Source organism: Phyllostomus discolor, chromosome 3, assembly GCF_004126475.2.
Source record: "Phyllostomus discolor isolate MPI-MPIP mPhyDis1 chromosome 3, mPhyDis1.pri.v3, whole genome shotgun sequence".
Taxonomy (NCBI): Eukaryota; Metazoa; Chordata; class Mammalia; order Chiroptera; family Phyllostomidae; genus Phyllostomus; species Phyllostomus discolor.
Window position 1 is genome coordinate 203,473,055 of NC_040905.2, and position 23,701 is coordinate 203,496,755.

A 23,701-nucleotide genomic window follows, 5' to 3' on the forward strand; every position below is an offset into this window, starting at 1 on the left:
AATTGTTCAATTTTTTTTGTTTAGGTATGATAACAGGTGGCTATTTAAGAAAAATAGGAGAAACCTTATATTTTAGAAATACATTCTGAAATATTCATAGATAAAGTGATGTCTGGAATTTATGTCAAAACAATACTGGAATGCGGGCTGGGGGAATGGATGAGGCAGGATTGGCACGGATGGTTGTCCCTGTGGGTGACAGGTATGAGAGAAGTCATTACACTATTCTGTTAACTTTTGTGTATTTTCAAATTTTTTCATAATAAAAAAAGGCTTAAGTGTCTACATTACTTTCACAGGCATATTTCTCAAGTTTTTGTTTGTGATAGCAAAGTCATTCATTGATCCCCTGAACAAGAGGTCAAATTTTAAATATGCATCCTAACCAAAAGCTCTTCACCAAGATTAACTTAAGTCAGGTAAGTTGGTTTAAATGCACTTTAACAAGATTTCCTGAATGTTTGGAAAAAAACATGAATTGCTATTTCAAAGACAGTTTTAACAACTAACATTTATTGAATTCTTTCCCTGTGCTTTCACTATTTTAAGCGGTTTAGAAACATTACCTCATAACAGTACCCATAACACTATGAAACCGACTGACAGAAGGGTAAGAGACGGAGCTGGGATTTGAAACCAGACTTTAGAGCCTGTATGTTTAATCACCAGTGACTGAGGGCTTCCAGTAAAGATGGTGGCATAGGCAGACATGGCTCACCTCTTTGCACAACCACATCAAAATTACAACTAAAATATGGAACAACCATCACTCAGAACCAACAGAAATCCAGTTGAATGGAAATCTGACAGCTACAGAATTAAAGAAACCACATCCATGCAGACTGGTAGGAGATGGTAGGAGGGGCGCAGATGCAGAACAGGCTGGTCCCTCACTCATGTGTGGTGGGTAAAAATTCAGAAGGGCTATCTGGGGAGTCAGGAGTCCCCAGCCCCACACCAGGCTCCCCCAGCCCAGAGTTCCAGTGTCAGGAAAATAAGTCCCTGTAACTTCTGGCTGCAAAAACTAGTGGGGATTGAGTCAATAGAAGAAACTGCTGGAGCTCCAAGAAGTTCCTCTTAAAGAACCCACACACTGACTCACGTACTCAGACTCCCTCCCTCTGGGCTGCAGCACTGGGTTAGCAGCTGAAAGGCGCCAGTGGTATATAGGGAGAGCCAGAAGAGTCTGGCATCAAGGAGAGCAGAGGCCATTGTCCCTTTTCTCAACCCTCCCCACACAGAGCTGGCAAGCTGGTGCCATTTCTGAGACTCCATCAACCTGGCTAACACTGACCTGCCTTGGAGATCCCCAGAGACTCCACCCTGCACAACTTATAGGCCCAACAAGCTACTTTTCTATATGAAACTTAGTGAGGACCTCAGCAGCATCCAGTCAGAATCAAAGAATACACTAATTGAAATAAAGAACAATTTACAGGGAAACAAGAGTAGAGTGGATGAAGCCGAGAATTAAATCAATGATTTGGACCATAAGGAAGCAAAAAACAACCCATTAGGACAAGAAGAAGAAGAAAGAATCCAAATAAATGAGGACAGTCTAAGCAACCTATGGGACAACTTCAAGAGGACCAATATTCGCATCAAAGGGGTGCCAGAAGGAGAAGACAAAGAGCAAGAAATTAGAAATCTACTTGAAAAAATAATGAAAGGAAACATCCCTAATTTGGTGAAGGAAACAGGCATGCAAGTCCAGGAAGCACAGATAGTCCCAAACAAGATGAATGCAAAGAGGCCCACTCCAAGACACGTCATAATTAAAATGCCAAAGGTTGAAGATAGAGAATCTTCAAAGCAGCAAGAGAAAAGAAGTTATTTACCTACAGGGGAATTCCCATGAGACTGTCAGCTGATTCCTCTAAAGAAACTTTGCAGGCTAGAAGGGATTGGCAAGAAATATTCAGTCATGAAAAGCAGGGACCTACAGCCAAGATTGCTCTACCCAGCAAAGCTATCTATCATTTAGAATCAAGGGGCAGATAAAGAGTTTCCCAGACAAGAAAAAACTAAAGGAGTTCATCATCACCAAACCATTATTATATGAAATGTTAAAGGGACCTATTTTAAAAAAATAAGATTTAAACTATGAACAATAAAATGGCATTAAATACATATCTATCAACAATTGAATAAAAAAAACTAAGCAAACAAGAACAGAGACAGAATCATGGATATGCAGAGCGTTCTGATGGTTGCCAGATGGGAGGAGGCAATGGGGGAATGGGTGAAGAGATGAGGGGCTTAAGAAGTACAAACAGGCATTACAGATTAGCCATGGGGATGTAAAGTACAGCATAGGACATGGAGGAGCCAAAGAACTTATATGCATGACCCATGGGCATGAACAATTGTAGGCGGCATTGCAGAAGCAGGGTTGCTGGGTGGAGGGGAGCAAAGGGGTAAAAATCAGGACAACTGTAATAGCATAATCAATAAACTATAATTTAAAAATAAATGAATAAATAAATCACCAATGACTAGATGCTTTGAGGCTCAACATACTGGTTTCAGTGTTGGAAAGAATTAAGAGAAAAGAGAAAAAACTATGCTAGGCTCAAAATATATATGCATTGCCTATCAGAGGAAGCAGTATATATGGTGGGGAGGGAATGGAAAACATTTGAAGGTAGGTAGATCAAATATTGAGTTATAGCTAGTACCATTCATTATTACATGACCTTGACTAAATCAAACACCTCTCTTAGTACAGCTTTAACATTCTCACCACAGCAACAAGAATAATAAAATAATAATTATATGAGGTGAAGGATCTGTGAACTAACCTTAATTGGGGTAAACATTTTGCAATATATGTGTGTATCAAATCATCACATTGTACATCTTAAACTTACACAATGTTATATGTCAATTATATGACAAAAAAACTGAAAGGAAAAACCTCTCTTATCCTTGCTTTCCTCACCCATACTTTGAAGGCTTGAGATAGGGATGGAAAGTGAAAATGTAACCTAATACATAAGTATCCTAAAGCATTTACATACAATTCTGTCCTTCCATCAGACCGCAAATTCCTAGGTCATTCATCCTTCTATCCTTAGCTCCTAGCACAGTACCTGGCACACAGGAGACACTGAGGTTTGTTCAGTCTAACAGCAGATCCATTAAGAGATCCAGCATCAATTGCTGGCTTTATTTGTCAAGTCTATGTGTTATATCAACAAGCAAAATCGGTTTCAAATGTTTGCTTAATAAGAGAGGACAGAACACTAATTCATGTCCCCCTCCTATTCTTACATTATCTTTGCATGTAAACCCTTTAATCCAAAATTAATGCTGGAAAAAAGTTTAGAGAGAGTCAGTGGCCTCTAATTATCTTTGCTGGGAATCATTTACTCCTTCAGGAGTGCACTGTAGTTTCCAGACTGATCTAAAACACAAACCTTCCCAGGTCACTTGTGGCTTATACTCCTTTGTTGCTTTTGGAATAAATGTCTGAGCATGATATATAAAGCACCTCATTATTTCACAACTGCTAAAAATGTCAGCTTCACATTTCACCATTCCCTGTTCTACCCTCCCATACCCTCTCCTCCCCTACTTGAACCACTCAGGTCTTCAGTTCCCTGAACAGGCTGTGCACGTGCTTTCTTACCTCTGTACTTTTTCACATGCTGTTCCCTTTTCCTAGAGTGGCCTCCCCCTCCTCCACCTCAAGTGTCAGCTCAGAGAACACTTCCTCCAAAAAGACTTATCTGACATTATCCTGCATCCCCCCAAAAAAGTCTTGGTGAGGAGCCCCTTCTTTGCTCTTGTAGTATGTGCACACCACTGTGATGGAACTTATCATTCTGTAGTCTGACTTTCTGTGTTTTCCACTATGTTCTCAAGGACAGAAACTCTTACTTGTCTCTGCAGCATCTCTCTACCCCAGCACTAGGTGCACAGCAAGTGATTAACAAAGATTTGACAAACAAATAAAGGAACCTTATTTTGTTAACATGGAAGGCCCACTGTAAACTTACTGACATACCCTTCTCCCTATTACTTAGGTAAAAATGAATGCGAAATCTTAAGCTGAACATATTACCAAAACATAGTTGAAGGCCAGTTTGAACATAGTGAGACAAAAAAAAAAATCAAGTGAAAAGAGGATCTGAAATCTTTGGTTGGAAAAAAAAAAGAAGATTAATTAAGCAATAAGGAAATAGAAAGTAATAGCTTCCTGATACTTGTGGCTTTAGTCCTTGAAGCGTGTTTAATCACTGATTTTAAGTATGTGCATTTCTAATTGAGTGTTCTATAATGGGAGATTATCAACTAAAAGAAATATAGCAAAGATAAATCCCCATTTTCTGATAACTGTGAAAAGTGCTGTTGTTAACAAAAACATCATATGCTAAGAGAGATAATTCTCTAAGACAGTAAGTTTACGTAAACATATTTTTTTGCAACAAATATCGAGCCCATTTGGAATTCTCAACAGAAATGTTATGCAAAAGTCCAGCAATGATAATACACAGAAAAGCACCAAGTAGCAAAGTTTTTGTAGCAATCAATATCATTATTTGATATTGCCTCTGCTTCTGACAAAATTTTGTGTGATCTTTTACACTGACTGAAATGGTCCTAAATTTTTGGAATTATGCAATTTTCCCTTAAGTGCCATCCTACCTAATGTATACAATTACTTATCTGACTCGTAGCAGATATCTGTCTTCTCTTCTGGAAACCTACTAATATACAGATCAACAAGGCTAACAAAAAATGAAAGTAATTTTAAAATAAACAGTCATAGTAGTACATGAGGATATGTTTTGGTCTTTCAGGTAAAGTACATACTTCCTACTACAAATCCAAAGAATTAAAGGAAAAGCAATAAGGGTAGTAAATAAATCATGGCATGGAGAGAAAAATAATGACTAAAAATCAGAAAAGAGACAGAAGGTGGTAGAAAGAAAAAGATGCATTAAAATTAACAACAGTAGTTAGAAAGCTATAATAGAGCACACTAAACTCAATCTACTTTTAACATGTTAATTTAACACAATAGGAAGAGCTTCAGAAATCAAATAGATTTGGTTTTGAATCTCAGCTAACTAGTACTTCACAGCTATGTGACTATTGGACAAACAACTTCATCTCAGATTCAGGTTCTCTGTAATATACTGTAACACTACTAATTCACAATTGAAAAGATTAGAGATAGTGAAGAATCAAAAAGAATGGAAGTAGTGAAAAGTAAATAGATATTCAAAATATAACACTACAAAGAACAGCTAACATTTGGAAGGCCTACTTATGCCCGGCATTCTAAGTATTTCATTTAATCCTTAAAATAACGCTGTGAGGTAGATGCTATTATGCCCATTTTATAGATGAGAAAACTAAGGCACAGCCCAAGACCACACAGGTAGTAAGTAGTGGAGCAAATGATTCAAATCCAGGCAGTCTGATTCCAGAGATGATTGTTATCACTAATATATAATGATTCTTTAGTTAGCTTGAACAAAAGTTCTCTTTCAGATTGACATAATTGTGCTACATTCCCTCCAAAAAGCTAACCTCTAAGAACTACACAACTCCAATCTACAGAATATCTCTGCTACTCTACTGCCTTTGTACAAATAATTTTACAATTATGGGCTTTCATTTCCTCATTCCTTTAAAGTAAAATGCTGCTGTCCTAGGTTATTATACTTGTAAAAACAAGATACAAGATAGTTTGCCCAACTGTCTTTTCTTCCAGGGATAGATGAAATCTCTGGATATAGCTGGTTATACAAAAGGAGACAACAAAAATATGTTTTACGTCAAGCAGGTATGGCATTATAGGCCATTTTTGTGGCTAGTGATTATGGTGATAGGTCTGGGAAAGAATTCCAAATTTCCAAGTTGCTCTTTTCTGGTCATGCTTCTGGATAGGAAGAAGAGATAACAAGAGATGAATGAGATCGTTTCTAGCCTCTTATTGTAACACACAGTCTATTTGGAAAATATCATACAGTTCTTGAATCTGCCATTCACCATCTAAGGTCTACCTGACCATATCATTCTCAGAGATAAATAATTTACTATGGAGTATCCATTTATTCAATAAATATTTGCTGAGGTCCTACCAGATGCTAGGAGTTAATCTAGGTGCTGGGCATATAGTGGGGGCAGGGGGAGAGACAAACATCCCTGCCCTTATGGAACTTACATTCTAAGAGTGGTGGCAGGGGGAGCATTTATGTTCAGTTCAACTATTCGTTGAGTACTTACTATGTGCTGAACACTGCCCTAGGTAGATGTTTGAGTACAAACATCAATAAGCTACTTGAGAACAAAGTATAGAGTCAGTTACATAAACAAATACTTTAAAACAAGAATTCTTAAAAATCAAGTAATAAAAATATAATATATACAGTAATATTATATAAGGTACAAGAGTATAGGAGGCGGCATGGATGTTTTTCAAAGGCAAGTTTGTCAGGCAAAGAAAGGGATGTGGTAGACATCTGCGTCATTCTTTTTGGCAGCTTACTATCACAGTCTAATTTCCTACTATTTCAGAATTTCTTCCTATTTGAAGAAATTTTCAATCTTTTAAGCTTTGCTATCCCACCACAAAACTTCATAATGCCAGATTGTTTTTCCCCTGCTTTCCCTACCTCAAGCGCATGGACAAGTGACTGAGGCTCTTAGCAATCACAAGCACCCTCACCTGGCTTGGAATTAGAAACAAGTGATTCAAAGCAGGGAGCATGAGGCCCTAGGGGCAGAGGGAAGATGGCTGCCGTATGATAAAATGCAGCAGTACTTGTTCTTGTATCCAGTACCCAATGTGTGCAACTACAGTGTCTAATGTTCAGTCATGGTATCAGTGGCATTTTCAGTGGAATTCTCTGCAACACAACAGGGCATTATGTCTAGCTCCATGTCCTGAATTTGGTCCCCTAGGAGACTCTGTGAACTCTTCAATATCCTTTTAATAAATGCCATTTCTGTTGCTTACAATCAAGGCCCTTATTAAAACTGAAGAGAAGGAAATTCCAGGCAGAGGGAAGAGCATAAGCAAAGTAACTGCAGGCCAGTTAGCTTACTGATTAAGAGAGGAGGCTTTGAAACTACATAGACCTGAATTTGAATCAAGGTTCTACATTTTACAATCTATGAGACCTTGCTCAATGTACTGTATTTAATTTCTCAAAGAATCAATTTCTACTTAGTAAAGTGGGAATTAAAATACATATTCTTGTTAGGTTCTCTGGGAATTAAGTAAGGTCATGATAATTCATTTAAAGCCCTTAGTATCTCACATAGACTATTTCTTTATTAATAATAATAAGCATGATATTTGTGGGGAAATATAAGCAATTTGTGCTGAAGTTTAGAGCATAAGGAAAAGGGTGGTAGGAAATTATTACAGGGAAATTATGAAGACACATCAAGTCGTATTAAGAAACTTAAGCATTATGGGCTGGAATCACTTATGTGATTAAATAGGAGACTTATACCGAAGTATAATTATCATATTAAACTACTAACTAGGGGAATTATATGACCAGGTTGTGCACTGCATATGTATTCTCCACAGTTATAGTTGCATAGTTTGACCTGTAGGATGTTATTGTTGAGTCCTTATGCCATACAAACTAAAGTTATTTAATTCTTTCTAATAAATACAAATCCTCCAAAACTGTGTATATCATTGTCAATATATTTTGCAACTGAATCAGAAAGAAATAGCTGGGTCTATACATAAAATAATAGTTTCTCCTTTATCTGATCTTTGAGTAATGAAGGAAGTTTATAAAATGGGGGGATGCATTCTCAGATAACTGGCAGAACGATGAATTACATTTGCAAGCCTGAGATTCTACGATTTTTACAAAATCAAATTATCACCTGCTACTTTTTACAACATATTGTCTTGCACCAGCATCTTGCTCTAGAGTCCCTATTAAGTCAAAGATGAAAGGCTTTATTGTTAAGAACAATCAATACTACCATTTTGCAGTGTGTGGTATTTCTTGCCAAATGCTAATAAGCATTACAGTCTCTGTTAGCACCAATCCTTCTGGCGCTGAGCAGACAACCTCAGAGTTACTGTTCAGTTCTGCTTTACATTTATCACGGTTGTCTACCTATTTATTCTCGACTAATTTCCACTATTATCGCCTCTCCCCATCTCCACTCCACACCCATATCTACCTCTGAGAAACACACTTTGATCTAATTTTGGTTTTCACAGTAGCTACTGAAATCAAACCTGAGTCACTATGTAATTCAGAATGAGTGCTTAGAAGGACAATGTATGGGCTTGCTGGGGGCGGTTAGGAGAGGCAATAAAAACAGAACCCTAAATATGCTCTGTACCACTGACTGCTTTATTTCATTTTCAGCTACTCCCATCTGCTTTGGCAATGCAGCACAGTTTAGTCAAAAGAAAAAAAGGGCACAGACTTTTAAGTCAGACAGCTGGGTTTCAATTCTAGGTCAACACTCAAAAACCCTGTTAGGCTGGTAATATTATACTCAAGTTGCAGACGATGGTATAGAAGCCCAGGGAGGCTATTATGACTTGCAATGTGTATGAGCATGTTGTATTTGGTAGGCTCTCAAAAATATCAATGTGTAGCCAATATAAAATTGAGTGTTCATGTCTTTCTATAGCCCAGCCTTGTTTTCACTTTACCAGGTCATTTGCAGCTAGGGCCTGATATCTATAAAAGATCCCAGATTCCTATAAAACATCTGCCAGAACTGGACAATGGCTGCTTCGTGGAGCCCTGTTTTTGCATTTGCTTTTTTTTTTAAAGATTTTAGTTAGTTAGTTAGTTAGTTAGTTAGTTTGTTTTAGAGAGAGGGGAAGAGGGGAGAAATAAAAGGAGAGAAACATCATTGTGTGGTTGCCCCTCACGTGGCCCTCACTGGGGACCTGGCCCGCAACCCAGGCATGTGCCCTGACTGGGAATCAAACCGGTGATCCTTTGGTTCGCAGCCCACACTCAATCCACTGAGCTACACCAGCCAGGGAATTGCATTTGCTTTTTGAAAACAGCTTCCCTTTAGTCCAGTACTGATCAGTGCCATTACTGTTGTATCTGCAACATGTCACAGGATAATGTGGCTTCACCTGGACCACTATGACAGAATAGGATGTGATCAAGCTTATTGGTCCCACTCTGCACCTTAGAACCACCTGTTAGAAAGGCTGACCTGTAACAATGTGCAGGTCGTCCTGATTACCAATGTGTTGCCAGTCTACAGAGTGTTTCGAGAAAGCTCATAAATTTATTAATCCAGAGTTGACCAAGTTTTCTCTATTTTCAAACATTGTAAATAAATAACAAAAACTACTAATAATAATGATAGCTAACTTTGAGTGTTACTATGTGCTGATTATTAAGCACGTCTGAAATGGTTTATGTGCATTAATACTTTAATCTTATCTCAATAACACTATGGTTCGTTACTGCTTCCATTTGAAAGTTATAGCCTTTTCTTTGCAAACTGCAGAGAATAGAGGTCATTGTGTAAAACAGATTATCAATGTCCTGAAGGCCAGAGCCATATTTTGGCATATTCTCTAGCCCAGCACCTAGGCCTTCTTTGGCACTGTATGAGCTAGGCAGATGGGCATCTTGACTTCTCCCATCACAGAACTGAAAATACTAGATGCCTGGCTTGGTTCCAGGCTGCTTTAGGCTGCCGGGGCCCACTGGAACCCAAGAGATACCCTGCTTATGCTGGAACAGACACAAGAAAAATAGTCACTGGTTTGGTTCTGCCAAGGAGTGCCAAGTCTCAGGTGAAACATCGTATGAAATCTTGAGATCTCTATTCAAAACAGATTTATGCTCTTTTCGGTGACATGACAACTAATTTATTTTTTAAGATTTTATTTATTTTTAGAGATGGGAAGGGAGGGAGGGAGAGAGAAACATCAATGTGTGAGAAATACATCAATCAGTTCCCTCTCACACACCTGTAAAGGAGGACCTGGACCAGAACCCAGGCATGTGCTCTGACTGGGAATCAAACTGGTGACATTTCAGTTTGCAGGCCAGCACTCAATCCACTGAGCCACACTAGCCAGGGCAACAAATAATTTAAATGTGGTTAGTTTTTTCCCATTTGATCTGTTATATACTTGACTTCAGAAGACTACTAAATCCAAACCACACCTTTGTTTTCATAACAAATAAGTGACCTCACTTATTGCTGTGAGAAATGAAGCAATGTATGCAGTAACAAAATATTAAGCTCAGTCAATGATTAAAAAGCTTTATGGTAGAGTTTTTCTATAACTATTAGGAGGCACCTAATATAGTAATTTGAACATAATCAGTGCTCAGAGTTTGATCATTTAAGTTATAGAAATAGCACCAATAATACTACTTTCAACTTCATTTGAAAAGTGTCCCATTTCACGGTTTTAAAATACTTGAAATATATTACATTAAAGAACAATATTTGAAATATGTTACATTAAATAGCAATTTCAAAGCAATACAGAAATATCTCAATGGTAGGGGGGGCTAAAATAAATATTGATGTAATAAAAATTCTGCAGTTACCACTAAAATGTTAACTTCAGTTATATCTGGGTTCATTTTTATCTTTTTTTTATATTTTCTAAAATATATATTATTTTATAATCATAAAAATGATTAAGTAGAACCCATTCTACAGAGCTCAACTAAAAATAATATTAAAGATCTACAAAAGCACAACTTATCTATTTTATGAGTTTAATATAAGGATTATTTTATTTTCTCAAGGTGGTACAGGAAGAAAAATAATACCAAAGGATCCCAAATCTTTTGAAAACACCATAATATATAATTGTGTATAAACTACATAAATGTGTTAACTACAAAATAGCATTAAAATATTTTAGCATAAAGAAGTCACCCATAAATGTATGTTTGCTTCTTTGTTGTGTTTAATCAAAAGCTATCTTGTTCACATTACACTGAAAGCTATTAAACCATGCAATCAGGAAAGAATACCAGAAACCAGTTTGAATTCTATGAAGTCTTTGTGTCTGAGAAAAGCCCACCATAATTTACATGTGTAACTTATCAAAAAAACTTGGGAGACTGGAAGTAAGTAACAGGCTTTATTTTACAGTCAGAGAAACTAAGTCACAGAGCCATTAAAAATATGCTCAAGAACTCACAAAGTGAATGAAAATAAAGAATGGAATTTAGTGCTTCTGACTGCTACTCCACTGATTAGCTGGACCATTCATCTCTGCCTTCATGGACAAGTCGGTGCAACTAACTAACTTAAAAACTAAAACCAGTTGAACAGGATAGGTTTGCAGGCAATTGTTGGTACAATTATACAATTGTACCAACAATTTAGTATAATAATACCCAACAGCTAGATCGCTTTGTGTATACATTATAACTATTCGTTAACCCACACAACATCAATAGGTGGCAGGGCCATACTGTTAATGCAGTTCATGTAGAACAGATAAATCAAAACATGCTGTAGGATTACAATGAATTTGAAGTCAAATGAGAAATCTATGGCAGAAAAAAGCTCAATGCCTTCCTCCAATCAAGCCTCAATAAAAATAAAACAGGATAAATACGTTGGAATACCAAGCATCCCCCCTCATCCCCCATTATGTCCATTAACCCTTCCCAAGCTACCATTACGTCCCTATAAATGATAGCGAGGACTGAAGAGAATCGAAAAGCTACTCGATTTACCCAATTTCCTTCAGAGATGCCAACATCTAAATTTTCCCTAGAATATTTTTAAAGGAATTTCACCTTTGAAGACCATTTCCAAAATTAAAGTGGTCATAGAGAATATGATGTTCTCCTTATACTTAGCAATGCTACTCCTAACCTCTTCTTTTTGCTCACATACATCAAGTAAAAACACCAGATTTTTAAAAGTAAATATTAAAAACCTAATACAATCCCTGATAATGTGCCAGTGTCTGGGAAGCATGCAAGACTGAAACAAAAGTTTTCAAAATCAGCCTAAAACTTGCTAAATAAAGGTTATTTAACATTCTCTAGCCAGGTTGAAAACATTCCTACTCCTTATCATTTTCCCTGTGACTAATCAGAATACATTCCTTTTTCCAATTGAATAAATTTCCCTTTCCCTCAGAATTTAGCTTTCCCCCTGGCAAGGATATCATATAAAACAGCTGTTACATTATCAGTATAAAAGCAATCCTATCTGATCTAATTGTAAAACGTAAGGACCAATAAAACCAAACTTTTGAGATCTCTATACCTTTAAAAAAAAAGATCTAATCACAGATCTTCTTTTAGTAAAGGCTGTGAACAATGCCATAAATTCAGTTTTGCATAATTTAAACATAAACTACTTTAATAAGTTATTTTAATTAATTTTAAGTCATGCTTTAAATTCCTGAAACAGAAAAATATGGATAAAAACGACAGCTCTGTTTTCAGTCTCATCTAAGATCTTAAACCTCCCCAAAGGTACCAGATCTTACATATGTCATCCCTACCATAAGATTAAGATTTGTCAGGCCTCAGGAAAGTTTCCTTTCTTGGGTATTGTCTTCAGCAATCTCCTTTCTTCAGAACCACAGCTCACTGAGACTAAGCAAATATCTCTGATGCAAATCAGAATTGCTAAGTCAATGGCAGAAATTATAGTTAAGTGGCCCTGGGTAATATCACCTAACATGATCTCATGCAAGTACAGGCTTACCAACCTTATCACAACATTTATTTCATTTTATTCATTTATTTTTATAATCAGAAGTTAAAATTGGGTATATTCATTGGAAAATTCAGAAAAACACAAAGAAGGCAATTAAAATGACCCATGATCCCATTATTTAGCTGTAGCCACTTAACATTTTCGTATATTTCCTCTCTCCTGTGTACAATGCTACTAAATATAATGTAAGTATTTGAATGCCTGCATAATACTCATGTTATGTAAGTATTATATCCATAATATAGTAAGTTGATAACTTACTATAATTTCTTTATTACAGATATGTAGAGTAGAAGAATTCCTATTTCAAAAATCTTTACTGAGAGAAACCCAGTATTTAAACCACATGTGAACTGAGCGGATTAAAGTGTGGGTGGAGATGTGGGGGCGAGACTTGCGGGTAAAGGGCCTGGAAGTTACCCACTGGGCTTCCACTGTCCTAGACTGCCTTCCCAAACACATCTGAGGAACCCTAGGTCTCAAAATAATACAGTTTAAAACCCACAAATCCAGTCTCATTCTCTTACTTTACAGATGAAATTACTTGCCCAAGGTCACAGAACTGGTGAAAAGACTGAGAAATAACCTAGGGTCCCATGTCTTACAGACAAGTGCTCAGCTTTTCCAACTTAGCTGCTCTTTCTACAAAAGTCATCCAGTGTTTGTCTATCGCTGATCTTCCTTTAACTAAAAAAATAGAAGGGATGAAGTTATGTCACAAAAAATAAATAATAAATAAATCATGTAATTTGCCAGATTTCAAGGAACTCTATTTGCCATAAGAAGCAAAGGGAAAAAGAAAATTTCATTTCTAAACTAAGGGAAAGGCCATGAGACTGATTATATTATCTTCCATAAGAATACACTGCAACTGTAGTGTAGCTACAAACAAATTCCTTTTTTTTTACTCATTCAATCATCAAATATTTATTGAGAATCTATTTTAGGCTGAACACTGGGGATACAATTGTGAACAAAACAAACAGAAGTCCCTTCCCTTGCGGACTTTATAAACCTGATAGCTGTAAACAAGCTACTTTACATTTCTAAATCTGAGTATTTGCCACCCATAAAGTAAGCATAATAATATTTAACTAATGCATTGTTGAAGAATTAAATAACATGATGTATATTTTTTAAAATCCTGGTAACTAGGCATGTCATATTTCTCAATTCGTATTAATTACCTTTCCTGCCAAAGTGTTAAGTATTAGACCAGAAAAGAGAAATGAGAGAGTACCATGCCTCCTTGCCTCCTGGCACACTTATTTGAGGTACTACAACTAAAATAATGTTAAGATAATTCCAAAGAGCTTCATACACTAGGTAAGAAGTAAACAGTATTTCAATCTGAAGAAGGGAGATTTACATGAGACCTCTCAATCAAGCTCTGTAATTCACCTTTGTTATGTCCATCAGCATTTCTTTATTTTAAATCCTCACTCGAAGATATATTTTACTGATTTTTTTAAAGAGAGAGGGAGGGAGAGAAGGATGGAAGGGGAGACAGACAGACAGACAGACATCGATGTGAGAGAGAAACATTGATCGTTGCCTCCTATATGTATCCCAACTGGGGATCAAACCTGCAACGTGGGTATGTGTCCTGACCCAGAACCAAGCCTGCAACCTTTTGGTGTATGGGAGATACTCCAACCAACTGGGCCACCTGGCCAGGGCACCATTTGCTTTCAGTGAATACTGGTCTCCTTCCATAACATTCAGCCCCATATAATGTCTAGGAAGGAAAATATGAAGCCTATGCAATCTTCTTTTCCAAAGACCATTTTTCCCATCCTGTAAATATGGGTAGCTAAACCAGTCAAAGATTTACATTTAAATTTATTTATTGAAATAAACTTAAAATACAACAGTTTGAAATACAAAATATCAATGTGAAACCCCACCAAAAACCTGTAAAGATTTTGTTAATATTCACCAATAAAAGTACCAACAGAGGACAGGAGCTAAGCCTTTATTTGTTCATATAATATCCAAAAGTTAACAAAATATGGATGTCAAAGTCTTAGAGATTCTAAGAGCACCTTGTAAACTGTAAAACACTGCACACTTTTTCATTATTAGAAGCATCCTGTTCATTAACTTTAATAAGATTTCTACAGGGGAAATTCTATCATTCAAAAGATTAAACATTTGTTTTTCAACCAAATTAAACCCTTTATACTGGTATGCAGCCCCAATCCACCTACCTCGAAAACACAGCTCATACTGCATTCATAAACAGAAAAAGAAATTTGCTACTTACTCAAAGTACTTGATTTTTTTTAATTGAGACAGGTAACTTCTGTTATGATAGTTTTTTCTGTATTGTTCCTTAAGAGAACAGGGGGAGAAGGGAGAAGCTTGGCAATTAAGAAGATCCCAGAGCAAAAACAAAATCTTTTTTCTCATTTTTCTTATCTTTTTTCAAAAAAAAGGAATACCCTGTCCTGCATATTGTATAAATTATGACATTTTCTTATCAAGTGGGCTTAATAATCTAAATTAAATAGACTAAAAACAAATTCAAAGGAAAAAAGCTAAAGTCACAGAGAAAGGTTTTGTTCTGAGTGCAAAGTGTTCAACCCTGGGCACCCTGTCACCAGGACATCTTCAAGGACCTTTTGTTCCTCCAGAGAGACTTCTTGGAAGAATTGGGCTTTGAGGAGGCACTGAAGAGGACAAAGTGGTAAATTGTTAAATAGAGAGGATAATTTTATTCCTTAAAGAACATGAAAGAATGGATGAGGCTAAGTATAAGAGACAGGAGTGAGAGAAACATAAGGGAGTTTAAAGTGAAAAAATGAGCAGGGGGGATAAAAGAAAGATTTTTTTTTAAGAAAGCTATTTTTAATGAAGAAAAAGTAATGGGAAAAGATTTATCCTGACAATAACAATGATCTGTGAAACAGTAGCATTACCGAGGAATTATTTCAACACAAATTTATCACATGTACTTAGATACATCTAAAAAGACAATTATTTTGAGTGAACCTTTATTGTGGTCCAAATACATAGTATCCAGACATCTTTATCTCTTTCATCACAATTTTTTAAAATCTCCCTTCAAAGTTACCAGTACAATTAGGGTAGTTTTTTCTAGTGAAAAATAGATAAAACAAAATGTATTCTTCAAAAAAGATTAAGTGACCACAGAAAAGGTGTCTCAACATTAGTAATAAAGGTTTTTATATCATATCTAAAGAAAACAAACAAAAATCAAGGTCAAGGCAAAAAAGCATAAATTAAATTAAAGTTATTCATAACTAAAAATATCATCTAACATCGTCTTTCAGCCAAACACAATCTTATATTTCTATTCTCTTCTGATCTATGAAGTGCCCTAGAGCGGTAATCTCTTTGCCCCAATTTACCCATCAGTAAAAAACAGCACCATGATACTTTTCTTCCATTCTTTTTATAAGAGTGCCGGGACATCTGGAAGTTAATATATACTTGTTCAGAAATGCTGAGATGAAAGTAATGCACACTTTAATTTTATGGGTCTTTTAAAAAATCAAGATAAAAAGACCTAGATAGATTATATCAATGTGTAAATTTTCAACTAGCCAGAAGGCTCCCTGGGAACATACATAATTCAGAAAAATGGAAATGTTCCATTAATGTTCTAGACTTTAACTATTTTGTCCCAGAAACTAATCAGGCTAAGGAATTTCTACAGAAAGCTAGGAATTTAGACCAGGAATAAGATATAGTGAATTGGAGAAGTCCCTGGGCCTGATCCTAAAAAGACTAAATAGTCAACGTTTTCTCTATCACAGACCATGTAGAACCAAATCAAAGGAAGAATTAGAGCTATAACTTAAAATCACAGCTGTAAAACATTGTAAACAGAAAATTTGAGAAGGTGAATGAATAATACACAGTGAAGTAAGGGCAGGAATTGCCAAAGAAGAGCGGAAATTTTTTCAGATTAGTATCCAAGAACCAATAATTTTAGCAAAATGGTTTCCATCTCTTCTCTACTATGTAACTACTTCTTTAAATGCCAATAATACAGATTCTGGAACCAGAATGACTAGGTTTGAATCCAGGCTCTGCCACAGCTGAGTTGCTTTGAATTTCAGTTTCCTTATCTATCCAATGAGAATAATAATAAATTTATTATAGCTAATTGTGAAGATAAACATTTATATATGTGAAGCAGTTAGAACACTGCCTTTAATACAGTAAATACTACGTGTATTTGCAATTACTATTACAGAGGTCCACAGTCCCTCAAACCTGATGCTAAATACCAGGAGCTCCAAAAACCAATTTTTTTTCTACAACTCATTTAGCAGCAAAACCTGAGCTGAACAAATACAAGGCTATTTATAGTGTTTATTTATACTACTCAGTGTGAACATATATGCATTTTAATGTAAATATTTTCATGTGTTTGTATATGTTGCCCCAAACTTCACTTTGGTGTACTTATTAACTTCCTAAAACCTGAAAAGTTCTAAATTGTGAAACACATCCAGCCCCACATGGACAAGATTATGGACCTACATTACCTTCGAAGCCTGAATAATTTCTATTTCTTAAAATGAATGGCATCTTCTTAACTAACTACAAGCAAATAAGACCCTGAACCTAGCAGTAGCTAATTTTAGGATGAAGAAAATATTTCCCAGTACAGTGAGGTGGGTCCTGCATTCCCAGAATGTTCCTTTCAAATAAAATCCAGTCGTAGTACTTTATATACAGGTCACAGAAGTCAGATTTTCGAACTCTAAATTTAGCACTTGCTTAAACAAAGCCTATTCTCTTAGCTTCCATTACAAATAGATGATTAAGGCTCTTTGGGGGATACTAATGTGTCCTGAATCGTGCATACCAAATCATCACAGAACTGTAGAGCTGGAACAGACCCTTGAACTAATCTAAACTATTTCTCCTTTCCTCCCAAACTGTTTAACATCCCTAAATTTATTCTGCCCTATGAGGCAAGAAAAACCTGCTCTAACTTGTCAGACTCTGTCTATAGGAACGCCCTGTAGGTGAATACGAATAAACTGGGCGGGGTCCACCGACAGACCTGGGATCTAAAAGGATGGCCTGAACCTAGCATAATAGATCTTAAACGTTTGGCAAATGTCTCAGCTTATACTTTAAAAACTAAGAATTTCCAAATCCAGAATGAAGGAAGACTCATCTAGCCCGTTAAAACAAAAAACAAAACAAACAAAACAAAACAACTATCTTAATGGACTCGATGAGTCAACAACATAGTGTGGCTGCCAAAAAAGCTACTGATTAGAAACAACTACATCAACAGTAGAACAGCATCCAGAAAGAACGAGGTAACTGCCCTCTCTGCTACAGCTAGTTGGAGCTCATCTGGAGTATTATGTTCAACTCCATGTTGAACTTTGGGAGAGACACTTTGGGAGAGACACAGAAAGACTGAAAAAGTCCAGAAGAGGGATGACCAGGGTAGTGAGGGAATCTGAAACCATGTCACATAAAGAACAGTTGAGGGAGCCGAAGGTATTTAGTCCAGACTCAGAGGGAACATGATCACTGTCCCCAAATCCCTGAAGAACTGTCATGGCACAGAGAGAGCAGACCTATTCTGCATGGCCCCAAAGGGCAGAACCAGAACCAGTCTGTGTAACTACAGGGAGAAATATTTCAGCTAAGTCCATGGAAGTATTTCCTAAAATGTAGAGCCACGGAAGAAGGTAGTGTTAATGTTCCATCTGGCCCTAAAGGTCCTTACTTTTTTCTCCTGTAGTCCCCCATTCAATCTTGGCTGCCACAATCAGACAAACAGAGGCACAGGATCCTTTTTTTTTTTCTTGCATCTCCACTAGAACCTTAATAGCAGAGAATAAGGGCTCCAGGTCTGTCAAATAGATGCATTAAAGGCCTATAACTTTAAAAATCAAACACTTGTCATTAGCTTAGTCTCTTACTGCTGATATAACTATTATTCTATAGTGTCACAGCCTCTCCCTTCACCCTCCTTAAAATGTCCTACCCAGCCAACCAATCAGCCAAATGTTTTGCCAGGTCTGCGGGAGGAGAGTGACTGCTTGCTGGGCAATTAGTTTCAGTTTGCGATCAGTTGTCCCTGTAAATAAAAGAGGGCCATAACTGAGGGGCAGGCAAGAGCTCTCGCCTAGACCTTCACAAGAGAAATTCTTACTAATTCAAAGGGCAGATAGAAGACCCAACCCATCACATAATACATCATCAAACATACTCAGTCATTAGAGGAACATTAAAATGAAACACCCTGCACAACCATCTTCCCAGATGCCAAGACTCCAACTTCACAAGCCAAACTAGGTCTCTCAAATTCAGGTAGAAGTTCTCCTTGGGTCAGAGGGATGTGTTTACTGTTTGAAGTAAACTAGAACCCATGTTCAGATAAAAAGGTCACACCTGATTATATCACTGTAAAGCTACAACTGCCTACTAATATGCTGAGAACTAGACAGAGGCAGTCCATGGTGAATTCACAGAAAAGTACCAACTATGGAAAATTTAAAACACAGAGCTTCTGAAGTTGGGCATCTTCCTAAAACTTTTGAAACCCAGACCCCTGCAGACATAGGTATATTTTAATCCATGAAAAGCCTTGAAAAGTTTGGATTGCAAATATAATCAATCCAGCTTTACTTTATCTAAAATTCATTTGGAGTGGATGAACTCCAGCCAAAGTATTAGAGACTATAATATATAGGATGGACTTGACAAGAACACATTCTTCTCTGTGCTTTTTAAAGTGAAGCACAGAAGCAACCTAAGTGTCCATAATAAGAGATTGGTTAAATTATGATACAGTCCTACAACAAAAAAATGCAACTGTAAAATAAAAAATAATAATAAGGTAGACCTTAGGTACTAACATGGGGGGGGGGGAGCCCATGATACATAGTTAAGTGTATATAGCAAGCTGCAAAAATATAGAGAGAGAATTATTTCATGCTGAGTTTTTAAAAACTATTTTTAAAAACCCATGTGTATGTTCATATCCGCCCAGAAGAATGTCTGAAAAGAGATCAAACTGTTAACAGTGGTAGCCTCTAGGGACTGACTGGAGCCTGGAGGCAGTAAAGGAGTGACTTTCACTTGTTCCTTTGAGGACTTCTGGTTGTTTGTAATTTTTTTTTTGCAAGTAATGGTTACTTTGTGATTTAAAAATAACAACACAAAAGTAATAAAAGTAAAACACATCCATTACACAGACTTATTTATCATATACTAACCTTTCAGTAAGTGATCTTGCTACTTAAACGCTACTGTGTGCTTCCAATTCCAGAACACCTAATTCATCCTTTTTCTATTACGCTTTACTAAAACAAATAAAAACCACCACAGCCCCTACTAGGTTCCTCAAATGCTTACTATCCCCCCTCCAAAAGAGCCTAGTCATATATCATCTTCACAGCAATCCTATGAAGTGAGTACTATTATTATTTTCATTTCACAGATGGAGAAAGGTTAAGAGACCTGCCCAAGATTATATGGTTAATAAAGGGAAGAGCTAGGATTCAAAAGTAAGAGTAGGCTCCAGGGTTCATACCCTCAACCACCATGCTTCCTGTCTCTCGGTAATAGGTCAGTCTCTACGTACAAGGCCAAAAAAGGTTACGCTCAAAATCCAGCTAGAAGAGATGCAAACTTGGCTTTTCATGAGTAAATAATCTGCATTCCTACTAATGTCAACGCCAAGCTTGAACCCAAGATTCAAGACTGTTAAGGCTCATAGTCATGTGGCGAAATTCTCTACAAACTCAGTTACAGTCCAAAGTCCATACCTGACTCCACCGTAGATCACCGAGCCTAAGAATTAGGTCAGAGATCCATTAATGTTAGGTACATCTAGGCAAACGGTTTGGACAAGGTAGGTTTTATTTGCTCAGTTCCAGACCATTTCAGATCGAAAAGGGGAGAGAAGAGGAGTTGTCTCTGACTTTGCTTGAAGACTTCAACTAGCAGGAAGAAGAACCTTATTTTCTACGTGGACTCAAACAGAAATTGGCATTTATCAGCATCAGCAAAAGCTAATACACTAGCTTAAGAGAGAAAAAGGGCGGGGGGAGGGGGAGGGCATCCCTGCTTAAATTGTGCATTTGTCCAAACATATTGACCTTGTAGTTAAGGGACCAGAAAAAAAAAATGGTGCAAGAAAGGGATTTAACCTAATTTATAAATGTGCTCAACCTAGATACACACCTGTCCCAAATGACCGACTGAATCCACTTATTGCGGGGAAACACGCATTATAATGTTTCTCTCTTTTTTTTTTTCCTTTTGGCCCCAAGTGCTCTGTACTACTTTGTAAACAAAATGCTTTCAATATCCCTTCCACCTGTCACATGCACTTCTGATATTTATGTAAACGAGGAGAAATGAACAGGAAACCGGAGCTTCGGGAGGAATCCCTCGTGCTCGGCTTTCGGCCCGCGGGTTGCAGGGGGCACCGTGCCGCCTCTGGAACTTCCCCCAATAACCCGGGCGGCGCGGCGGCGGCGGGAGCCGCGAGCCCGGCCCCGAAGTTTGCGCCCGCAGCGGGCGTCTGACAAAGGCCAGAAAGCCCCGAGGGGAAGGAGGCGCGATGCCTCCCGCAGCGGCTCCCTCCTCCCGAGGAAGCCCAGCCCAGGGGGCGCAAAAGACTTTCCAGGCCGGGGGGGGGGGGGGGGCGGCGGTGATGGGCAGCAGGCTCACGGGAGCCGGGACCTCCCGCTGGGGGTCGGAACCCGGGGAGCCTCTGGGGCGAGAAACGACCCGTTCCAGCCGGGAGCCCAGTCCCAGAGGCCAGGCGCTGGGGCAGGGATGGGCGGCCGCTGGGAGGGTCCTGCCCGCCGAGGGGGCGCTGCCACTCACCTGGGGGAGGCGTCGTGGGGGCCTCGGTGGCAGGTGGGGTGGGCGGGACGCTGCTGCTGCTGCTGCTGCTCCGGGAGAGAACGGGAGTCGGGGTCGGCGGCGTGGTGGGCGCCGGAACGGTGGTCGCCACCGGGGTGGTCGGCGCCGGGCCAGGGGTCGTCGGGAGGGTGGTGGGCGCAGGTCTAGTCGTGGCCCGAGGGGCGGTGGGAGTGCGTTCCACCGCCGGAGGGGTGGTCGGCGAGGGGCCGAGCGGCGCCCGGAAGGTGGCGAGAGCCGGTCCGGCCGTCGACCGAGGAGGGGTAGTCTCCGGGGACTGGGCTGAAGAGGATGCGGTCAGGGGTCGGTGGACGGTAGTGCGCGGAGGTCCGGTCTTCGGGGCCTGGGTCGTGGGAGCCGTCGCCTTAGAGAAAGGGTGAGTGGGCTCGCCTTCCAGCCGCGGGCTCGGCGACGCGTCCACCTGCCCCGCGGCCCCGCTGCCACCGGTGACATTCCCCGCCGCGGTGGCTGAGGCGGCGGCGGCGGCGGCGGCCGCGGCGCAGCACAACAGGGCGAGGCCGCCCAGGCTCGGCAGGCTCCTCATGGCGCGCTCGGCTCCGCCATTCATTCATTCAGTCAGTCGGCTGGTCAGTCATCTTCTCCTCCCTGCACTCGGACCGGGGAAGCCGCCGCAGCCGTCACCGCCACCGGGCGCACCATCGCCACCTCCCTCTGACAGGCGGCCGGCCCCGCGGGCGGGCCCCAGCACGGAGGGAACGACTTGGCCGGGCGCGGACAGCCCGCCCTCTCCGATTGGCAGCCTCTCTTGAGCAATGGGAAGCCGCGCTGGCCCACGTGACCCAGTCGCTCTCCGGCCTCTTTGTAGCCTCTCCGACCAATCAGAGGGCGTCAAGGGGAGAGGGCGGTGCTAAGGCGGGAGGAGGGTGGTGCGAGCTTTGCTCCAGTAGGTCCGGCTCGCGGCAGCCCGGGCTTTGTCTACCCAAGAAGCGGGGCGCGGGCCTCGGGCACCGGACGCCGCGGAGCAGACAAAGGACGCGCCCCGCGCGGCAGACACCGGGCCAAGTCGTCTGCTCCATTGAGCGGCGAGCGCGACCCGGGGCGGGGAATAGGATCGCGGGAGCTTGCCCGCCCTCTTGAACAATGGGGCGCCGGCGCTGCGCTCGGGTGCGAACTGGGCTGGAACCCCGGCGATGGGCGAGGGCGACAGCAGCAAGGATGTAGAGTTCAGCATTGCCTCTGCTGCCCAAGAGAGCTTGACGTTGGCCCTACGACTTCTGCACTGCCATTCCCATTTCAGAGATGGGGAAACTGAGGGCATTATTGAACTAAGACCCACGCCCTCCCCAGGCACCTGCTGTGGGCCTGGCTCTGTGTGGAGCAGGGCAGGGTGCCTAGAGACCCATCAGTAGCGGAAGGTGCGAGCTTCCTGCGTTGGGGAGACAAGATCACACACACTTTACCCGAAACCCCGGGGGAAAAAGGACCCGACTGATGAAACCTCAGCCTCCTGTCGCCTGCTCAGTGGTATAGTGGCCTGAGCGCAGTTTTCTCACCTCTAAATAGAAGATGTTACACGCCTGACCCACCCCCACTTCACCCCACCCTCCACCCACAGAGCTGTTGTGAGAATTATCTTCTAAAAGCGCTTACCCCAGTGCCTGGCCCCCAGTAAACCCGTGCTAATGCTAACTCCCGGTACTCTCAGGGTGCTGTGCTAAGACAAGCCGCACGCCACAGCCCTGCTGTGTCTCGGGAGCCGCCCGCCCATTGCAGGGATTGGGGTGGGTCTGATAGCAGAACTTGACCCTGGGTGACACTAAACCCTGTGAGGTTGGAATTCTGGAGCGCGGCCTCGCCCCATCCGCCCAGGTTCCAGAGCTTGCTCAGGCGCTGCAGCCTCGGCTCAGCAGCTTTCAGAGGGAGCCAGGCGGGGCGCGTTTGTCATCTGACAGGGCTTAATCCCAGCCCCACCGCCAACCCCATTCCTGGCCCCCGCTGTGTGTGATGCTTGCCTTTGTGCGTGGCTGCCCATTAGTCACTGGCCTCCAACCAGAAGGGCAAGATGAGATTTGCGTGTGAACCTGTGTATACGTTAATGAAAAAAAAAAAAAAACATTTATTTACCTGCAAGAGTATTGGGTGGGGAACAAATATGTACATGCTTGTGTAT

The 23,701-nt window shown here is 40.2% G+C and overlaps 1 protein-coding gene across 1 annotated transcript in view; it reads right to left on the bottom strand.

The window, feature by feature from the left end:
• Positions 1-22,277, bottom strand: part of MEGF9 (multiple EGF like domains 9) — an 88,105-nt gene extending 65,828 nt beyond the window's left edge. The window contains exon 1 of the mRNA XM_028513315.2: positions 21,535-22,277. Within this exon, the coding sequence (XP_028369116.1) occupies positions 21,535-22,138 (604 nt within the window). The 5' untranslated portion in view covers positions 22,139-22,277. The remainder of the gene's footprint in view (positions 1-21,534) is intronic.
• Positions 22,278-23,701: the final 1,424 nt, after the last annotated feature.